General features: G+C 42.9%; 1 protein-coding gene across 12 annotated transcripts in view; it reads right to left on the bottom strand.

Annotated features, from left to right (window-relative positions):
• kcnab2a (potassium voltage-gated channel subfamily A regulatory beta subunit 2a) overlaps positions 1-18544 on the bottom strand; it is a 137282-nt gene that overhangs the window by 12306 nt on the left and 106432 nt on the right. For all 12 annotated transcript variants that reach the window (XM_046310251.1, XM_046310250.1, XM_046310248.1 and 9 more), the window contains 4 exons: positions 9362-9405; positions 8964-9001; positions 8613-8692; positions 77-121 (listed from right to left, as the gene is read on the bottom strand). In XM_046310251.1, coding sequence (XP_046166207.1) covers positions 77-121; positions 8613-8692; positions 8964-9001; positions 9362-9405 — 207 coding nt within the window. The remainder of the gene's footprint in view (positions 1-76; positions 122-8612; positions 8693-8963; positions 9002-9361; positions 9406-18544) is intronic.

Raw genomic sequence — 18544 nt, 5'->3', positions numbered from 1 at the left:
GTTATCAGGAGAGGGAGAGTGACGGCGCAGAAATGAAACATGGCTCATTATGAGAGTAACCTCCGTACGAACATACCTCCATCCTTTCTTCTTTATGACGTTCCCCAGCACAACCTCAGCCCTGAGAGAGAGAGAGAGAGATCAGATAATGGGCATGGTCAACTAACAACTACACATACCATGATGCAAAAGAAAACAGATCAGCCCTTGAAAAAGAAGATATCACAAAGTGTGGTGGTAACTCTTACAACCCTCACCAGTGTCTCTATAGACTTATAACAAAGCCCTCCTGCAGTGTGTGGACTCAGTTAAACTCAGTGAACTGGCTGGTATGGCTAGTGTGTAACAGGCTCCATGTCAATCAGTCATTAGCAGCAGTGGGGGTGCCAATTAGGCCCAACATGGCCTCCATTAGGGCTGGGATGACTCCTGTCACTGCGAGGGAGGAAGGGAGCGCCGGTCTACAAGGCTAACAAATTCCATGTTTTCCTATAATGTGAATTCTGTGTACGGCAAGCACAAAGTGGCTGAACTCCCCCTCTCTGTACCCCCTCTTCCCCTCTCTCTGCTTCTCTTTCCCTTATCCCTCTCTCCCCCTCCCAATCAGATCTCTCTCTGCCTGTGTGCGCAGCCTGCTGGTTTGAGCAGAGGGAGCGGAGAGGGAGAGGGAGGGTAATTTCTGGAAGGCTAATGCCATCAATGTTCCCTCTAAGCTGTGCAAACACTCAGTAGCACCGAGACTGCCATGCTGCTCCTTGGGTCTGCCGTGCAAAAATATCAGCCCACAGAGAGAAGAACGAGATTGAACTTCACTCAACTTTCTAGAGCAGGCCTCCCTAGTGGCTCACTAAAGATTCTGGGTTTGAGTCCAGGCTCTTTCTCAGCCGGCCGTGACCAGGAGACCCATGGGGTGGCGCACAATTGGCCCAGCGTCGTCCGGGTTAAGGGAGGGTTTGGCCCGGCAGGGATGTCCTTGTCCCATCGCGCACTAGCGACTCCTGTGGCACAGTACAGTCGCCAGGTGCACGGTGTTTTCTCAGACACATTGGTGTGGCTGGCTTCTGGGTTAAGTGGGCATTGTTCCAAGAAGCAGTGTGGCTTGGTTGGGTTGTGTTTCGGAGGACGCACGGCTATGGACCTTCGCCTCTCCCAAGACTGTACAGGATTTTGCAGTGATGAGACAAGACTAACTACCAAATGGATACCACAAAATTGGGGAGAACAGGGTAACGGGGTACAGGGTAAAAAAAGGATATACATAAAAATACAGTATAGAGCAGTGGTCACCAACGGGTCAATCACGATCGACTGGTCGATGTCCAAGTCATTCCTAGTCGATCGCCAAACATTTCTGTAAAAAACCCAACGACATAGCCTTGTGTTCCTACTTTAAAGAAATTATTATTATTCGTCTTAGGCTGTTTGCTGTAGGTGCACCCGATTCAGCTGCCCTGCGTGCTGGTTAGGCCATCTGTTGCCATTTTCAACTATTTCATGTGTCTGAAGGTACAAACTGACTTATATCCCTACCGCTGGCCAATCAGATGGCTCAGATGACCGTTTCTGCAGTAACGTAGCAGGCATAAAAGAAAGCTACAGAAAAGTTGATTTCAAAATGTTTAAAACCATGATTAGAGAGAGAAACTGTCAACTTTATGAGTGAGTTCATGTTTAAGATCTTACTCAGCACTGTCAACACTTTGTATTCAACACTTTTACAAACCATAAAATGCGAGTTCTTCCTATTTCCTCAGCTCTTCCTCAGCTCCCGCGCTGAGGTCTGTTCAACGCTAGTCCGACCAATCTGATTCCACACTCCAAGACTGCTTCCCTCACGTGGATTGGGATTTGTTTCGTATTGCGTCAGACAACAACATTGACGAATACGCTGATTCGGTGAGCGAGTTCATTAGAACGTGTGTTGAAGATGTGTCGTTCCCATAGCAACGATTAAAACATTCCCAAACCAGAAACCGTGGATTGATGACAGCATTCGCGTGAAACTGAAAGCCCGAACCACTGCTTTTAATCAGGGAAAGGTGACCGGAAACATGACCGAATACAAACAGTGTAACTATTCCCTCCGCAAGGCAATCAAACAAGCTAAGCGTCAGTATAGAGACAAAGTAGAATCTCAATTCAACGGCTCAGACACAAGAGATATGTGGCAGGGTCTACAGTCAATCACGGATTACAAAAAGAAAACCAGCCCAGGCACGGACCAGGATGTCTTGCTCCCAGGCAGACTAAATAACTTTTTTTGCCCGCTTTGAGGACAATAAAGTGCCACTGACACGGCCCAAAACTAAAACATGCGGACTCTCCTTCACTGCAGCCGACATGAGGAAAACATTTAAACGTGTCAACCACTCGCAAGGCTGCAGGCCCAGACGGCATCCCCAGCCGCGCCCTCAGAGCATGCGCAGACCAGCTGGCTGGTGTGTTTACGGACATATTCAACCAATCCCTATCCCAGTCTATTGTTCCCACATGCTTCAAGAGGGCCACCATTGTTCCTGTTCCCAAGAAAGCTAAGGTAACTGAGCTAAGCGACTACCGCCCCGTAGCACTCACTTCCGTCATCATGAAGTGCTTTGAGACTAGTCAAGGACCATATCACCTCCACCCTACCTGACACCCTAGACCCACTCCAATTTGCTTACCGCCCAAATAGATCCACAGACGACGCAATCTCAACCACACTGCACACTGCCCTAACCCATCTGGACAAGAGGAATACCTATGTGAGAATGCTGTTCATCGACTACAGTTCGACATTTAACACCATAGTGCCCTCCAAGCTCGTCATCAAGCTCGAGACCCTGAGTCTCCCCCAGGTGGTGAGGGTAGGCAACAACATTTCCACCCCGCTGATCCTCAACACTGGGGCCCCACAAGGGTGCGTTCTGAGCCCTCTCCTGTACTCCCTGTTCACCCACGACTGCGTGGCCACGCACGCCTCCAACTCAATCATCAAGTTTGCGGACGACACAACAGTGGTAGGCTTGATTACCAACATCGACGAGACGGCCTACAGGGAGGAGGTGAGGGCCCTCGGAGTGTGGTGTCAGGAAAATAACCTCACACTCAACATCAACAAAACTAAGGAGATGATTGTGGACTTCAGGAAACATCAGAGGGAACATCCCCCTATCCACATTGATGGAACAGTAGTGGAGAGGGTAGTAAGTTTTATGTTCCTCGACGTACACATCACAGACAAACTGAATTGGTCCACCCACACAGACAGCATCGTGAAGAAGGCGCAGCAGCGCCTCTTCAACCTCAGGAGGCTGAAGAAATTCGGCTTGTCACCAAAAGCACTCACAAACTTCTACAGATGCACAATCGAGAGCATCCTGTCGGGCTGTATCACCGCCTGGTACGGCAACTGCTCCGCCCACAACCGTAAGGCTCTCCAGAGGGTAGTGAGGTCTGCACAACGCATCACCGGGGGCAAACTACCTGCCCTCCAGGACACCTACACCACCCGATGTCATAGGAAGGCCATAAAGACCATCAAGGACAACAACCACCCGAGCCACTGCATGTTCACCCCGCTATCATCCAGAAGGCGAGGTCAGTACAGGTGCATCAAAGCTAGGACCGAGAGACTGAAAAACAGCTTCTATCTCAAGGCCATCAGACTGTTAAACAGCCAACATTGAGTGGCTGCTGCCAACACACTGACTCAACTCCAGCCACTTTAATAATGGGAATTGATGGGAAATTATGTAAAATATATCACTAGCCACTTTAAACAATGCTACCTAATATAATGTTTACATACCCTACATTATTCATCTCATATGTATATACTGTACTCTATATCATCTACTGCATCTTTATGTAATACATGTATCACTAGCCACTTTAACTATGCCACTTTGTTTACATACTCATCTCATATGTATATACTGCACTCAATACCATCTACTGTATCTTGCCTATGCTGCTCTGTACCATCACTCACTCATATATCTTTATGTACATATTCTTTGTCCCCTCACACTTGTGTCTATAAGGTAGTAGTTTTGGAATTGTTAGCTAGATTACTTGTTGGTTATTACTGCATTGTCGGAACTAGAAGCACAAGCATTTCGCTACACTCGCATTAACATCTGCTAACCATGTGTATGTGACAAATAAAATGTTATTTTATTTATACTCAGAGCTACAACAAGCAGTGCAGCAGTAATGAATGAGTAGGAAAGTGTATCTATAGGCTTGAGTTGTTATTATTAGCGGCTTGTGGTCTTTTTTAATGTCAAGGAATATTTCACTTTCTCTGTTCATAGGAGTAACACGAATTTGTGCACGATGCGGTGTAACTTGAGTTTCGCCATCATCTGGAAGACTGTGTCACTTTTTGGTCAATGTCAGTGGAGGAAAGGGAGAGTGGAGGGATGTTGAGATGTGGACCCTCAGTCTAATGCTCTTTCCCACATCTGAGACTGACCATCAGGCACAAGAAGCACCCCCCCCCCCCCAAAAGTATGTAAATGTATGCTCACTCAGCTGTGCTCACTCACTGTTCTAGAGTTTGCCTTTACTGTGGCAATTGTGATCGAATCAACACGATATTAGCCACTTTCAAAGCAACATACCGAAACAAAACAAACGACACAAGAGATTTTGTTGTCGGCATGCATCGGAGTAGGATTCTTTTGCATTGACATGCACTACTCAGCTCGTACTCTACATAGACCGGTGCAGCATAAACAATCAGAGCTGCAGTAGGCTTATATCTGTGCCATTTACTTTGAACTGGACTGTGTTTACTGCATGAGCAGTCGTGAGTAGATGCGCTTGTTTTGAGATCAAAGACAGAGCTGCATTTAACCACGTGTGCACATTTAGTTCATATCCTTTGCTAGTTGGTGAGTTATTAGCCCAGTTATAGCTCATTTTTAGTCAGCAATAAGGGAGTGATTACTTCCCACAAGAGCACAAAACATGTACATTTCTAGATATTTTTGAAAAGCGAGTCAGGTAAAGGGGTAGTGCTGTATTTTGAGACGGGCTTGAATAAGCCAAGTAGCCAATAGGCAGAGGGGAGCATAATCTGTCTGATTCTCTGTAATAATGGTATGGGAATAATAATGCATTCTATTTTGTGAAGTGATTTCTTGCATCTAAACATCAAACAACACCACAACATTTCCAGTCACCTCCTTGTCTGAAGGAAAAGTGGATAAACAGGTTAATGTCCAGCCCTGCATGCTTTTCCCCCCCAAAAGTCTCATGGAATGTAGACCTACATTTAACACCACATATTGGCTGCCACTGTAGGCTGAATGATAGAACAGATATGTCCATGTTAAAATGTTATGGGATGCATTTTCTCCATTGTTTTTGATGGTAGGCCACCCTGGTAGGCCTACATTATGATCAAATAGCCACAGTAACCTACTTGGCCACTGTTAAAACTAACATAAAGCAGGTACAGCCTCAGTGATCACAGTAAATGCGCTAGAAGTTGCACAGAATTTAGCAGACCTGAAATTAGCTCAGTGCTGATTTTTTGTGGAGGGAACATTGGTGTAAAGAAGTGGATTGTCAAACCTAAATGGGTCTACACCTACACTACAGTGTGTTTGTAAGCGTGTGTTGATCAACACGCTAGCTGTCAGTCGATGTACTGTACAGTGTTTGCCTGTCAATATGTTTCAGTACGTTGGTCATAGTGCCAGGGAACAAACACACACGTACTAACCCACAGAACCAGGCCCTTAGCTGTAGCGGGGCTGCAGTTGGGAGCCTCTCTCCCGCTCTCTATCCACTCTACAAAACCAAAATGTTGACTTTGTGGCAAAATCAACAGTGAGGCCACTAACACATAATTATACCCATATCTAGACTCAGTCCACTTTACTGTTTGACTGACGAGGTCCTGATATTACTAGAGCAGGTGCTTCACAGAGACCGTGTGAAACGTGGTAGATATGTGCTCCTCTGTCTGCATTGATGTCCCTCTCTTCTGGTGTGTGTGCTGCACCTCGTGTAAAGCCTCTCAGTGCTGCAGTTTGCAGTAGGCTATAGGCTGTCAGGATTAGCACCCAAAGAAGACATTCAGGGTTCTGACAGACTGTCAGGTCCATTTGCATGGCACACAGATCTGTCACTCTGTTGATCTGCCAGTTCTAATGTCACCATTGTGTGGAATGATGATGGTAAAGGTCAACTTTATTTCCCTTGTCCTTCAAGTCTGCCACCACTACCTTATGTTGCAGTTTGCTACATCATCTCCTTTCCAAAGCTCAGCTACAGAAGCCACATGTAGGTAAATATTCAAAATAGTGCTGAGTGATTAGCGCTTTTTGAGATTGGGTCTGTTTCGGATAGATTATTAAAAAGTATTCACAATTTTCGGTTTCGGTAAAAAAACAAAACATGAAATGCACTATGTAGGTTGAACGCTGTAATAACACAGAATAAAACAATGAATAAAAGTCTTATGATGGTAGTGACTGCCCATTACTGCTTATCACTTATTAACCATTATTTATTTACATTACTACTTAGTACAATATGTCAGTTGTTGTGTGTATTACATTTGTTTCATTTGATGACTATTACTTCATTCCAAGTCACCATCTCATCTCTATAGAGCTACTACCTATGGTGTCTGACAAAATACACTATTTTAGTAGTTCTTCAAAGTAAATAAGGCATACATTTATAACTGCTGAATACCAACTATCAATAACTTAGATAAAAGTATGTAAATGTATGTTCACTCAGCTGTGCTTCACAAGTAATACAACAACGGATCTATTACCGGTGTAATACAACAACGGATCTATTACCGGTGTAATACAACAACGGATCTATTACCGGTGTGATACAACAACGGATCTATTACCGGTGTAATACAACAACGGATCTATTACCGGTGTAATACAACAACGGATCTATTACCGGTGTAATACAACAACGGATCTATTACCGGTGTAATACAACAACGGATCTATTACCGGTGTAATACAACAACGGATCTATTACCGGTGTAATACAACAACGGATCTATTACCGGTGTAATACAACAACGGATCTATTACCGGTGTAATACAACAACGGATCTATTACCGGTGTAATACAACAACGGATCTATTACCGGTGTAATACAACAACGGATCTATTACCGGTGTAATACAACAACGGATCTATTACCGGTGTGATCATAAATACATGTTTTTAAATGGCCTGAACAACAATGCATTGACAGGGCAATTCAAGCAAAGCCAATATGCTGCGATAACGTACAGTGGGCCTAAACTTTACTGCACAAACTTTACTGCTACAGTACTGTTTATAATTGGTTAATGGTCCTTAGGCTTATGTTTTTTAAGTCAAGTTTTTAAAAAAATCCTTGCGAAGCAACTGCTCTCTATGTATCCCTATTGATCGCGCATTCTTCTGTTTCTTATGTAGCAGGAGTCAAAGAAACACAGAACGGATAAGTAGGCGCGCAATAGATGATGGTAGTTAATTGTCACATTTTCTGCGCTAAACTATGTAGAACACTGGCCTGCTGGAAATGACAACTCCCAAATACAGTTCGGGTGCGATCTGATTTAACTGTAGAGAAACTGCAGCGCAATGTGCGCATTGAGCTAAAAACAAACAAACAATGGAATTAAAATAATTGATCCGACGTTGGTCAATGAACAAAAAAAAGTATTTTACATAATATTAACACCTTGGGAAATATGCCTGACCATATCGCCACAATGAGAGACCAGTATTTCCTTGGGGAGGATTTAGAGAAGACTTAGAGTCTGTTAATCTGAGGTACTGTTGGAAAGGAGTTCATCCTTCCTCACAACAAAGATCCATTAATCCAGGATGGTGTATACAACTGTCTGAGGAGATGTTATGAAGCCCTACAAAGGTTAGAGTTTGCAAAATATCACTGTTTGGGTTCTACTGGTATTCAAGCCATCATGAATGATCGACCCTTGACCTCTCATCAAAAATACCCCTAGAACTCAGTATGATGAATGTTATAAATGAGGTGTTTCTCCCCCAGGTCTGGAGCTCAAGGCTACAGAGCAATTAATCACTCATGTTTATGTAAACTGTTTTGCAGGCTTGTCCAAGGCACGTGTGGATAAAATTGTAAGGCCTTGTATTTGCAAACATGCCTGCCAACTACCTACGCGGGAGGCCGCAGAGGCGCACAGACTCATGGTAAGTGCATCAGTGAGCGTTTCATCTGAGCCTCTGACCCACCAAACCAGAGGTTTAATCAAATTGAATGAGTTCTCTAAAGATGTGTGATGGCCTGGGAGACTCCCTCAACGTGCTGTCGGCTAAATCATCACGACCACACTGGAAGGACTGGAGACCAGCACCAGCTTCATTGGTACTAAATGTGAGTCTACACCATATCATTTAGATGAGTCCCCCATCTCATTAATTAACACACTCATACATTCATTGCCACCTGTTAGGTCAGCGCTCATTCAAACACACTATAGTACATGTGTTAGCCCATGCTTTGTTTGGCTATGTGGCTTTGTGTGGTATGATCCTGTGATTCAGCAGTCATTGATATCTAAGTGATGTCTGCATGAAGATGTGATGTGGACAGTCTGGATGATACTCACTTCCCTGCGGCGTAGACCTCTGCTGTGTCAAACAGATTGATGCCGTTCTCGTAGGCCAGACACAACAGCTGCTCTGCCATCTGTTGGCCGGAGAGTGGAGCGAGGGAGAGGAAAGAAAGAGGAAGGGAGGTGGTCGAGAGATCACTGATCGGCGCTTAAGTGTTTTCAACTATTAAAACCCGGTCTGCATGGGGTTGTAACCTTCCGTGCGATGGCACGCGTGTTGCTTCTCTGGCCCTCTGTGTGTCAATATGTTCAGAGTGTAAGCAGTGGACTGCAGAAGCATGTAGATAGTTGTGAAATTGGAGTGTTGACTGACTGATAGAAAAAACACAATCCATCTGCTCTCACCTCATCCGTTATCTGCCCTCCGAACGTCACCCATGTTCCTACAGAGAGACGACAGGGAGACTGTGTTAGTAGTCTATCAGACTAGAGATACATAGAGAGAGCAGTGTTGAAGAGGCAGTGATGCCACACACTGACTACTGTAGCTTTTTAATTATAGTTGGAAGAGATGAGGCTTTGGCAGAGTTTGCCATAACAGTGTTAGTCAACAGATGGAGGTCTCAGCTTGCATTTCTGGCATATCTTCACTCTCCAAGATATCTGCTAGGAAAATTATTTGGTGTGAAATAAATTCCCTCTGTGGTTCACTTTGTGTATTTCTAGTGAAAACAACAGCAGTCTGGGTCACCTCTAACACATTTTTGTCTCCTAGCCCCTCCGACACCCCCCCTCACACTCACCTAGTCCAAGGCAGGACACCCTCAGGCCAGACTTCCCAAGGTTTCTGTCAGAATACAGAGAAAACATGATCCTTAATATGGTGTTCATACTTGCACTGTGCTTTTTAGTGCTGTAGGTTTTTTATATAGTCAAGCTTTGTTTAAAGTGCTTCATGACAATTAATGTATCTGTGTCTCCACTGACACAGACTACTGGGAGGATGCAACAACTATGGCAGTTGACAACCATGACAGCTCACAAAATAACATGTTGTCTCTCTGTACTCTGGATGCAGATGGAGGGGAGCAGGCTCACAGATGCCCACCAGGAACACGGATGCAGACAGTAGGATTATGTGACTTTGTGTGTGCATGTGCCTGGCCATGTGTGATTCCACAGGAGGGCTGACAAAAGAAGTGTGTGTTAATCTGGCCCAGCATGACATTCTGTGGAAGATCTCAGTTGACACCAGGAAGCCTAGGGCCACGCCTCAATCCCCTATAGCCAATCACAAGCTTCGACTCCAGCTCAAACCCCTATAGCAAATCCCAGTCCCTAGAAAAATCGCAGCTCAGACACAGACTCCACTGCTGACAGACATACACAGGTTTGGTTAAGTTCTCTTTTACCTTTCAGTCTAAAAAGTCACAGGTAAAATAAATAATACACTGGGAAAACCTGCAGTAGGTAACAGGCTTATTCTAGTGTTAGAAATTCAGGGGCGCAAAAAGCATATTTATTTTCTCCATCAACATTTCAAGCACATTCAATTATTAATTTGGGCAGTATTCAAAAGATCGAAAGCCTCAAGGTTGCATAGCTTTCTGTGCGGTGCATTTAACAGGCTAATATAATTTCACCAGGGCAGCTTTGTCATGGCCAATAACTTAAAAAACATTGTCAAGGCAACACAGAACAGCGAACCACAGAGGACGATTTGAGGCGGCGCTAGGCTACAACCTTAAATGCTGCACTTGTCATAACGGGTACACCACAGAAATAAGTAAAACCATTTCATGTATTTCTATGGGTTACACAATGTACCTTGTTCCTTCCTTCCTTCTCAATACGAAGAATCCAATCCAAAGATCCTTAAAGCAGGTGACCTTATCTCAAAACACAATGAACCATACCAACTAAAAACCATGAGTAGAGAACCTCGAGTTGCCTTCTGCTGGAGGTAAGTAAGATGTGTGGGATATGGAATGATGTAATGGCTGTTGTGGGAGGAAGAGTGTGTAGGTGGTATATGTGGGGGGTCTGTCTAATTTTGTAGGAGTATGATTGTGTGCATGTGGTTATTATTGGATAATACATTTTCGCACTTACTGTGTTTATGTATGAGAGTGTAGCCATGGCTGGGTGTGTGTGTGTGTGTGTGTGTGTGTGTGTGTGTGTGTGTGTGTGTGTGTGTGTGTGTGTGTGTGTGTGTGTGTGTGTGTGTGTGTGTGTGTGTGTGTGTGTGTGTGTGTGTGTGTGTGTGTGTGTGTGTGTGTGTAGGATTATGAGTGTGTGGGTGTCTTGTGAAACCATGGAGGTTTTCTACATTGCTGTGGTGACTAAGAACAAAACATTTCATTTATGTTGCTCTGAAAAAGCAAGGGTATCCAAAAAGCCCACTTTACATGCGGACTGAGATTCAAAATAAACCAGCACCATTAACAAGCATATGCACTTGTTAATGGTGATTCTCTCTTCAAATGTCGGGTCCTTTAGGGTCTCTCGTGATATCTTACCATGTGTTATATGCAAGTCCAGCGCACTAAGAGAGAAAGAGGCGAAGCGAGAAGGCCGACTCCGACCTGTGTGAAAATAAAGCATGGACATGGGGATTTTTTGTTCCGGGGTCAATGAGAGTATCGAATTTGGTCCAAAATTAAATGTATTTGCTAACTTGCTACGTGTGGCCTATATAATCGAATAGAAGTTTCGTAACGCTAAGGTTGTAACAAATGTACTAATATAAGTGGACGTTCTTGACATAGCGCCAACTTTGCAAAAATAGATTTTATACCGTAGTTGTGTCTGTTGTTCACATCCGAATCTGCCATCTCATTGGCTAGAATGTTCACGCTTCCTCCCGCCTGCCTTCTGCCTTTGCAGCCATTCATTCCCATTGTTAGTGCAGAGACTCCAGCATCTTCTAAGTATACACAATAATATTTGGTGCAATACAGTACACAGACACACAGTCTGGTCCATTGGCTGGTCCAACTTTTGAAAGGCAACTTCTGGATTTTTCCAGCAAATAAAAATGAAAGTTGCCTTTTCAAAACAATGGCAGGAAGATGGAACAGTAAACTTGCAAAAGGTGCCACCGATAAGTTTGCTAAATTAAGAAAGAATTGACAGATGAAGACATACAGGTGATGAAACCAGTATAACATTAACGATATACCAGATTGTTTGCTTGCTAGCTAGCTAACGTTTGTGTCTCACGAGGCTAACTACACTAAATAATTGTAAATTCAGGCACGAATACCTGTGATCAAGATAGATAAAGACAAATAGATACACAAAAGTATGTGGACAACCCTTCAAATTTGTGGATTTGGCTATTTCAGCCACACGTTGCAGTCAGGTGTATAAAATCAAGCACACCGCCATGCAATCTCCATAGACAAACATTGCCAGTAGAATGGCCATACAGAAGAGCTCAGTAACTTTCAACATGGCACCGTTATATGATGCCACCTTTCCAACAAGTCAGTTAGTCAAATTTATGCCCTGCTACAGCTGCCCCGGTCAATTGTAAGTGCTGTCATTGTGAAGTGGAAACGTCTAGGAGCAACAACAGCTCAGCAGCGAAGTGGTAGGCCACACAAGCTCACAGAACGGGACCGCCGAGTGCTGAAGCGCATAGAAAATCATATTTCCTTGGTTGCAACACTCACTACAAAGTTCCAAACTGCCTGTGGAAACAACGTCAGGAGCTTCATGAAATGTGTTACCATGGCCGAGCAGCCTACCTGCATACATAAAGTTTGGTGGTGGAGGAGGAATAAATGGTCTGGGGCTGGTTTCATGGTTCGGGCTAGGCCTATTAGTTTCTGTGCACATTCTGTGCTTCTAACTTTTGTTAACAGTTTGGGGAAGGCCCTTTCCTGTTTCAGCATGACAATGCCCCCATGCAAAAAGCGAGGTCCATACAGAAATGGTTTGTCGAGATTGGTGTGGAAGAACTTTTTTGAATCTTTAATATAATTGTTTTTATTATTTATATATATATATATATTCTCTACTGTATGTACAGTAGCCAATTTGTTGTTTTTCATCTGTAGACACTGAATCAGGTGGTCGATGAAACGATTGGGTGAGGACTGTTGTCATGGCTTGAGGTATTATACATTAAAACACAAATGCTTAATAAGATTAAAAGAACGGTGCACATGGCCTTCACACACACTCCGTGCAAACAGTAAAGCTGTTAGCCCAGATAAATGGGGAAGCATGCTTCTGGACTACAGTCACAACAAATCGCCATAAATTGTTATTCCAGAATCACAGTATTGTTCAACTACAAGTGCAGGACAGGTGTTAATTTGAGTTAGGTTCTTCACAAAATTAACCGACAGTTCACACACCCAGTCTGGTCTATGTCATTGTTCACCTAGAGATGATACAGCCCTTTATCATTTCTGTGTAGTGCAAAATATTTTATCAGTCTGGCTGTTGATACTGCATGTTGGCTCTGGGCTATCATTCACCTCTATGCCCTCCCCTGCAGGAATCTGGTAGCAGTACTGTAGCAGGCTGGTTTGATCTGGGGTCAGTTTGCTGCTACACCTCCCTGGACACAGACCGGAAGAGTAAGGTCACCTACATCTCTTACCCTGTTCAATTATGGACTACCGACGCACACTGCATTACACTACAGTCAGGAGTAGGAGTAGCCTCAACACATTGTGAGTGGACTCAATGACCACTGACTGTGTGAAAGTTATTTTACTGGCTGTAAATGAGACAAGTCAGAGCCTCCGGGCCATTTGTACTAGTGGCCTCATGCAGGGCCGGATTAAGAAATCATAGGCCCCGGGGCATTGTTAAATGAAATAAAAGTTGAGCAAAAGCGTTTTTAGGATTTCTACAGATTAAAAAAAAAAAAAAAAAAAAATCAGGGCATCCCCCTCAAGAATCAGCCTTTTAAAAAACTGCATTTCATGCAATTCTATGTCATTTACATGACAGGAGACATGAGCTGAATCTTTTGTAATACCACACAAATGAATGAAATGAGTGGCTACTCTGACACTGACAAACTGAGATCAATCAAGTCTTGAATTCAAACAAATAATAGCCCAGGCCAATGAAGCGACATACAGATTGTACAATATTAGGAGTAGAAACAGAGCCTTGCAAAGGTATTCACCCCTTCGGTGTTTTTCCTATTTTGTTGCATTACAATCTGTCATTTATATTGATTTTTATTGGATTTCATGTAATGGACACACAAAAAAGTCCACATTGGTAAAGTGAAATGAATAACTTGTTTAAAAAAAAATAATTTAAAAAAAAAAATGGAAAAGTGGTGCGTGCATATGTATACACCCCCTTTGCTATGAAGCCCGTAATAAGATCTGGTGCAACCAATTACCTCAGAAGTCACATAATTGATTAAATAAAGTCCACCTGTGTGCAATCTAAGTGTCACATGATCTCAGTACACACACACCTGTTCTGAAAGGCATAAGAGTCTGCAACACCACTAAGCAAGGGGCACCATCAAGCAAGTGGAACTATCAAGGAGCTCTCCAAACAGGTCAGGAATAAAGTTGTGGAGAAGTAAATATCAGGGTTGGGTTATTAAAAAATATCAGAAACATCTCACGGAGCACCATTAAATCCATTATTTTTAAAAATGGAAAGAATATGGCACCATAACAAGCCTGCCAATAGAGGGCCGCCCACCGAAACTCACAGACCTGGCAAGGAGGGCATTAATCAGAGACAACACAGAGACCAAAGATAACTCTGAAGGAGCTGCAAAGCTCCACAGCGGAGATTGTAGTATCTGTCCATAGGCCCACTTTAAGCGGTACACTCCACAGAGTTGGGCTTTAAAGAAGAGTGGCCAGAAAAAGTGCCATTGCTTCAAGAAAAAAATTAGCAACATGTTTGGTGTTCGCCAACAGGCATGTGCGAGACTCCCCAAACATAAGGAAGAAGGTACTCTGGTCAGATGAGACTACAAACCCTGAGAACACCATCCCACAGTGAAGCATGGTAGTGGCAGCATCCTGCTGTGGGGATGTTTTTCATTGGCAGGGACTGGGAAACTGGTTAGAATTGAAAGAACGATGGATGGCGCTAAATACAGGGAAATTCTTGAGAGCAGGACAATGACCCTAAGCATACTGCTAAAGCAACACTCGAGTGGTTTAAGGGGAAACATTTAAATGTCTTGGAATGGCCTAGTCAAAGCCCAGACCTCAATCCAATTGAGAATATGTGGTATGATTTAAAGATTGCTGTACACCAGCAGGGACCCATCCAACTTGAAGGAGCTGGAGCAGTTTTGCCTTGAAGAATGGGCAAAATGTCCAGTGGCTAGATGTGCCAAGCCTAGAGAGACATATCCCAAGAGACTTGCAACTGTAATTGATGCAAAAGTTATGCACACTCAAGTTCAGTTTTTTTGTCTTATTTTTTATTGTGAAACAATAAATATTTTGCATCTTCAAAGTGGTAGGCATGTTGTGTAAATCAAATGATACAAACCCTCTCAAAATCTATTTTAATTCCAGGTTGTAAGGCAACAAAATAGGAAAAAAATTGACACACCTACTCATTCAAGGGTTTTTATTTTTACTATTTTCTACATTGTATAATAATAGTGAAGACATCAAAACTATGAAATAACACATACGGAATTATGTAGCAAACAAAAAAAAAGTTAAACAAATCAAAAGATATTTTAGATTATTCAATGTAGCCACCTCGATGATAGCTTTGCGCACGCTTGGCATTCTCTCAACCAGCTTCTCCAACAGTCTTAAAGGAGTTCCCACATATGCTCAGCACTTGTTGGCTGCTTTTCCTTCACTCTGCGGTCCAACTCATCCCAAACCGTCTCAATTGGGTTGAGGTCGGGTGATTGTGGAGGCCAGGTTATCTGATCCAGCACTCCATCACTCTCCTTCTTGGTCAAATAGCTTTTACACAGCCTGGAGGTGTGTTGGGTCATTGTCCTGTTGAAAAACAAATGATAGTCCCACTCAGCGCACATCAGATGGGAGGGTGTATCGCTGCAGAATGCTGTGGCAGCCATGCTGGTTAAATGTGCCTTGAATTCTAAATAAATCACCGACAGTGTCAACAGCACAGCACCCCCACACCTCCTCCTCCATGCTTAATTGTGGGAACCACACATGCGGAGATCATCTGTTCACCAACTCGGTGTCTCACAAAGACACGGCGGTTGGAACCAAAAATCGCAAATATGGACTCATCAGACCAAAGGACAGATTTCCACCGGTCTAATGTCCATTACTTGTGTCTATTGGCCCAAACGGGTCTCTTCTTCTTATTGGTGTCCTTTAGTAGTGGTTTCTTTGCAGAAATTTGACCATGAAGGCCTGATTCACACAGCCTCCTCTGTCGTTTCTCTTTGCTTATGTGAGCTGTTCTTGCCATAATACGGACTTGGTCTTTTACCAAATAGGACCATCTTCTGTATACCACAACTGCCTGGCTCAAACGCATTTAGGAAAGAAATTCCACAAGTGAACTTTTAATAAGGCACACCTGTTAATTGAAAAGCATTCCAGGTGAAGCTGGTTGAGAGAATGCCATCAGTGTGCAAAGGGTGGCTACTTTGAAGAATCTCAAATATAAGATATATTTTGATTTGTTGACTTTTTTTGTGTGTGTGACTTTTTTGGTTACTACATGTTTCCATATGTGTTATTTCATAGTTTGATGTCTTCACTATTATTCTACAATGTAGAAAATAGTCAAATAAAGAAAAACCCTTGAATGAATAGGTGTGTCCAAACTTTTGACTTGTGCTGTATGTGTGTTTATGTAATATCAATTCAGCCTGTATGAGCATCGAGTACACCACCTACATCAAGCATAAAAACAGCAGCATCCTACCTGAGAATGCACCCTGGGTCTGAATGCAAACCTATACGCCCCGTCTCTATCGTCCTGATGTAGTAGTGATGGGTACATGGAAATTAACAGATTGCAGGCACAGAAGGCTTTCCATTCCCAAGGCTGGATTTGTCCTTTGCCTGGGGCTGGGCACTTCAAGAGGCTGAGTTAAGGTGCCCATAGGGGTGGAAATGGATCAATCCTAGGCAGGAGAGGGGTGGATCATTCATGGGATTAACTGTATACGCTAAAGAAAACTGGTGCAGAAAAGCTTACTCACTAGAGCACAGATCATGACCACACTGCATCATTTAGTGCCATATGACACTATTTACAGTAGAGTAGAACAAAAATATTCATAACACAGATAACCATACATCATCTTATATGTATACTTTAAGGCCCAATGCAGTTTTTATCTCAATATCAAATAATTTCAACAGTAAGTCGAGACCCCGACTGAGTTAAAATAAATACAATTTTACACACACACACACACACACACACACACACACACACACACACACACACACACACACACACACACACACACACACACACACACACACACACACACACACACACACACAAATAACACATGGAATCATGTAGTAACCTAAAAATTGTTACATCAAAAATATATTTTATATTTGAGATTCTTCAAAGTAGCCACCCTTTGCCTTGATGACAGCTTTGCACACTCTTGGCATTCTCTCAACCAGCTACAGCAGGAATGCTTTTCCAACAGTCTTGAAGGAGTTCTCACATATGCTGAGAACTTGTTGGCTGCATTTCCTTCACTCTGCGGTCCCACTCATCCCAAACCATTTCAATTGGGTTGAGGTTGGGTGTATGTGGAGGCCAGGTCATCTGATGTAGCACTCCATCACTCTCCTTTCTTGGATATATACAGCATATCACAAAAGTGAGTACACCCCTCAAATTTTTGTAAATATTTGAGTATATCTTTTCATGTGACAACACTGAAGAAATTATACTTTGATACTATGTAAAGTAGTGAGTGTACAGTTTGTATAACAGTGTAAATTTGCTGTCCCCTCAAAATAACTCAACACACAGACATTAATGTCTAAACTGCTTGCAACAAAAGTGAGTACACCCCTAAGTATGTTCAACTATCAGGAAATAACACAAACATGTTGCATACTTTTACAGTGCAAGTTAAATCAGATGTTGTACAATATGATACAAAACCATAATTCTTACTGCACTGGGCCTTTAATGTGCTATTTACAGTCCATTGTCCTTTACATTCCGTTTCCTGTGGTTAAATAAATATAATAATAATAATAATATATATGCCATTTAGCAGACGCTTTTATCCAAAGCGACTTACAGTCATGTGTGCATACATTCTACGTATGGGTGGTCCCGGGAATCGAACCCACTACCCTGGCGTTACAAGCGCCATGCTCTACCAACTGAGCTACAGAAATAAAGCCTCTAAGTACCTCCCCATGGTATGCTATATTATTAAACCATTCTGCACCAATTCATTTAACACTAATCATGTCACATGGATGGTTTAAAGGCATGTTACAGAGAGTAACACAAAATGATTGTCAACATAACTGACATACTATCCTCAAACAATATAAAAATGTCACTAATAATTTACAAATGTAAGCCGCTGCACTGTATATAACATCATCCAACATAGATGGTCTTTCTAAACAGTTTATTCACACAATGTGGAAAACATGACATAATTCTATCTTTGTTTCCTTCATCAGCTTAGATATTGGCACATATGGGCGGCGGGGTAGCCTAGTGGTTAGAGTGTTGGACTAGTAACCGAAAGGTTGCAAGTTCGAATCCCCGAGCTGACAAGGTACAAATCTGTCGTTCTGCCCCTGAACAGGCAGTTAACCCACTGTTCCTAGGCCGTCATTGAAAATAAGAATTTGTTCTTAACTGACTTGCCTAGTAAAATCAATTTAAATAAAATAAACATATACAGATGTGCTTTAGTGGGATGTAGCCTAAGAAACAGATGTCTTTGTCAACAAACATATTTGAAAGCGAAAAGGCGATTGGCATGTGACACTATTTGCTGACGGATATGAAAGCTAAATGTCTATTCCTTG

Source organism: Oncorhynchus gorbuscha, linkage group LG18 (assembly GCF_021184085.1).
Source record: "Oncorhynchus gorbuscha isolate QuinsamMale2020 ecotype Even-year linkage group LG18, OgorEven_v1.0, whole genome shotgun sequence".
Lineage (NCBI taxonomy): Eukaryota > Metazoa > Chordata > Actinopteri > Salmoniformes > Salmonidae > Oncorhynchus > Oncorhynchus gorbuscha.
The sequence above is the reverse complement of the archived record's forward strand: the minus strand, read 5'-3'. Positions and strand labels throughout refer to the sequence as shown.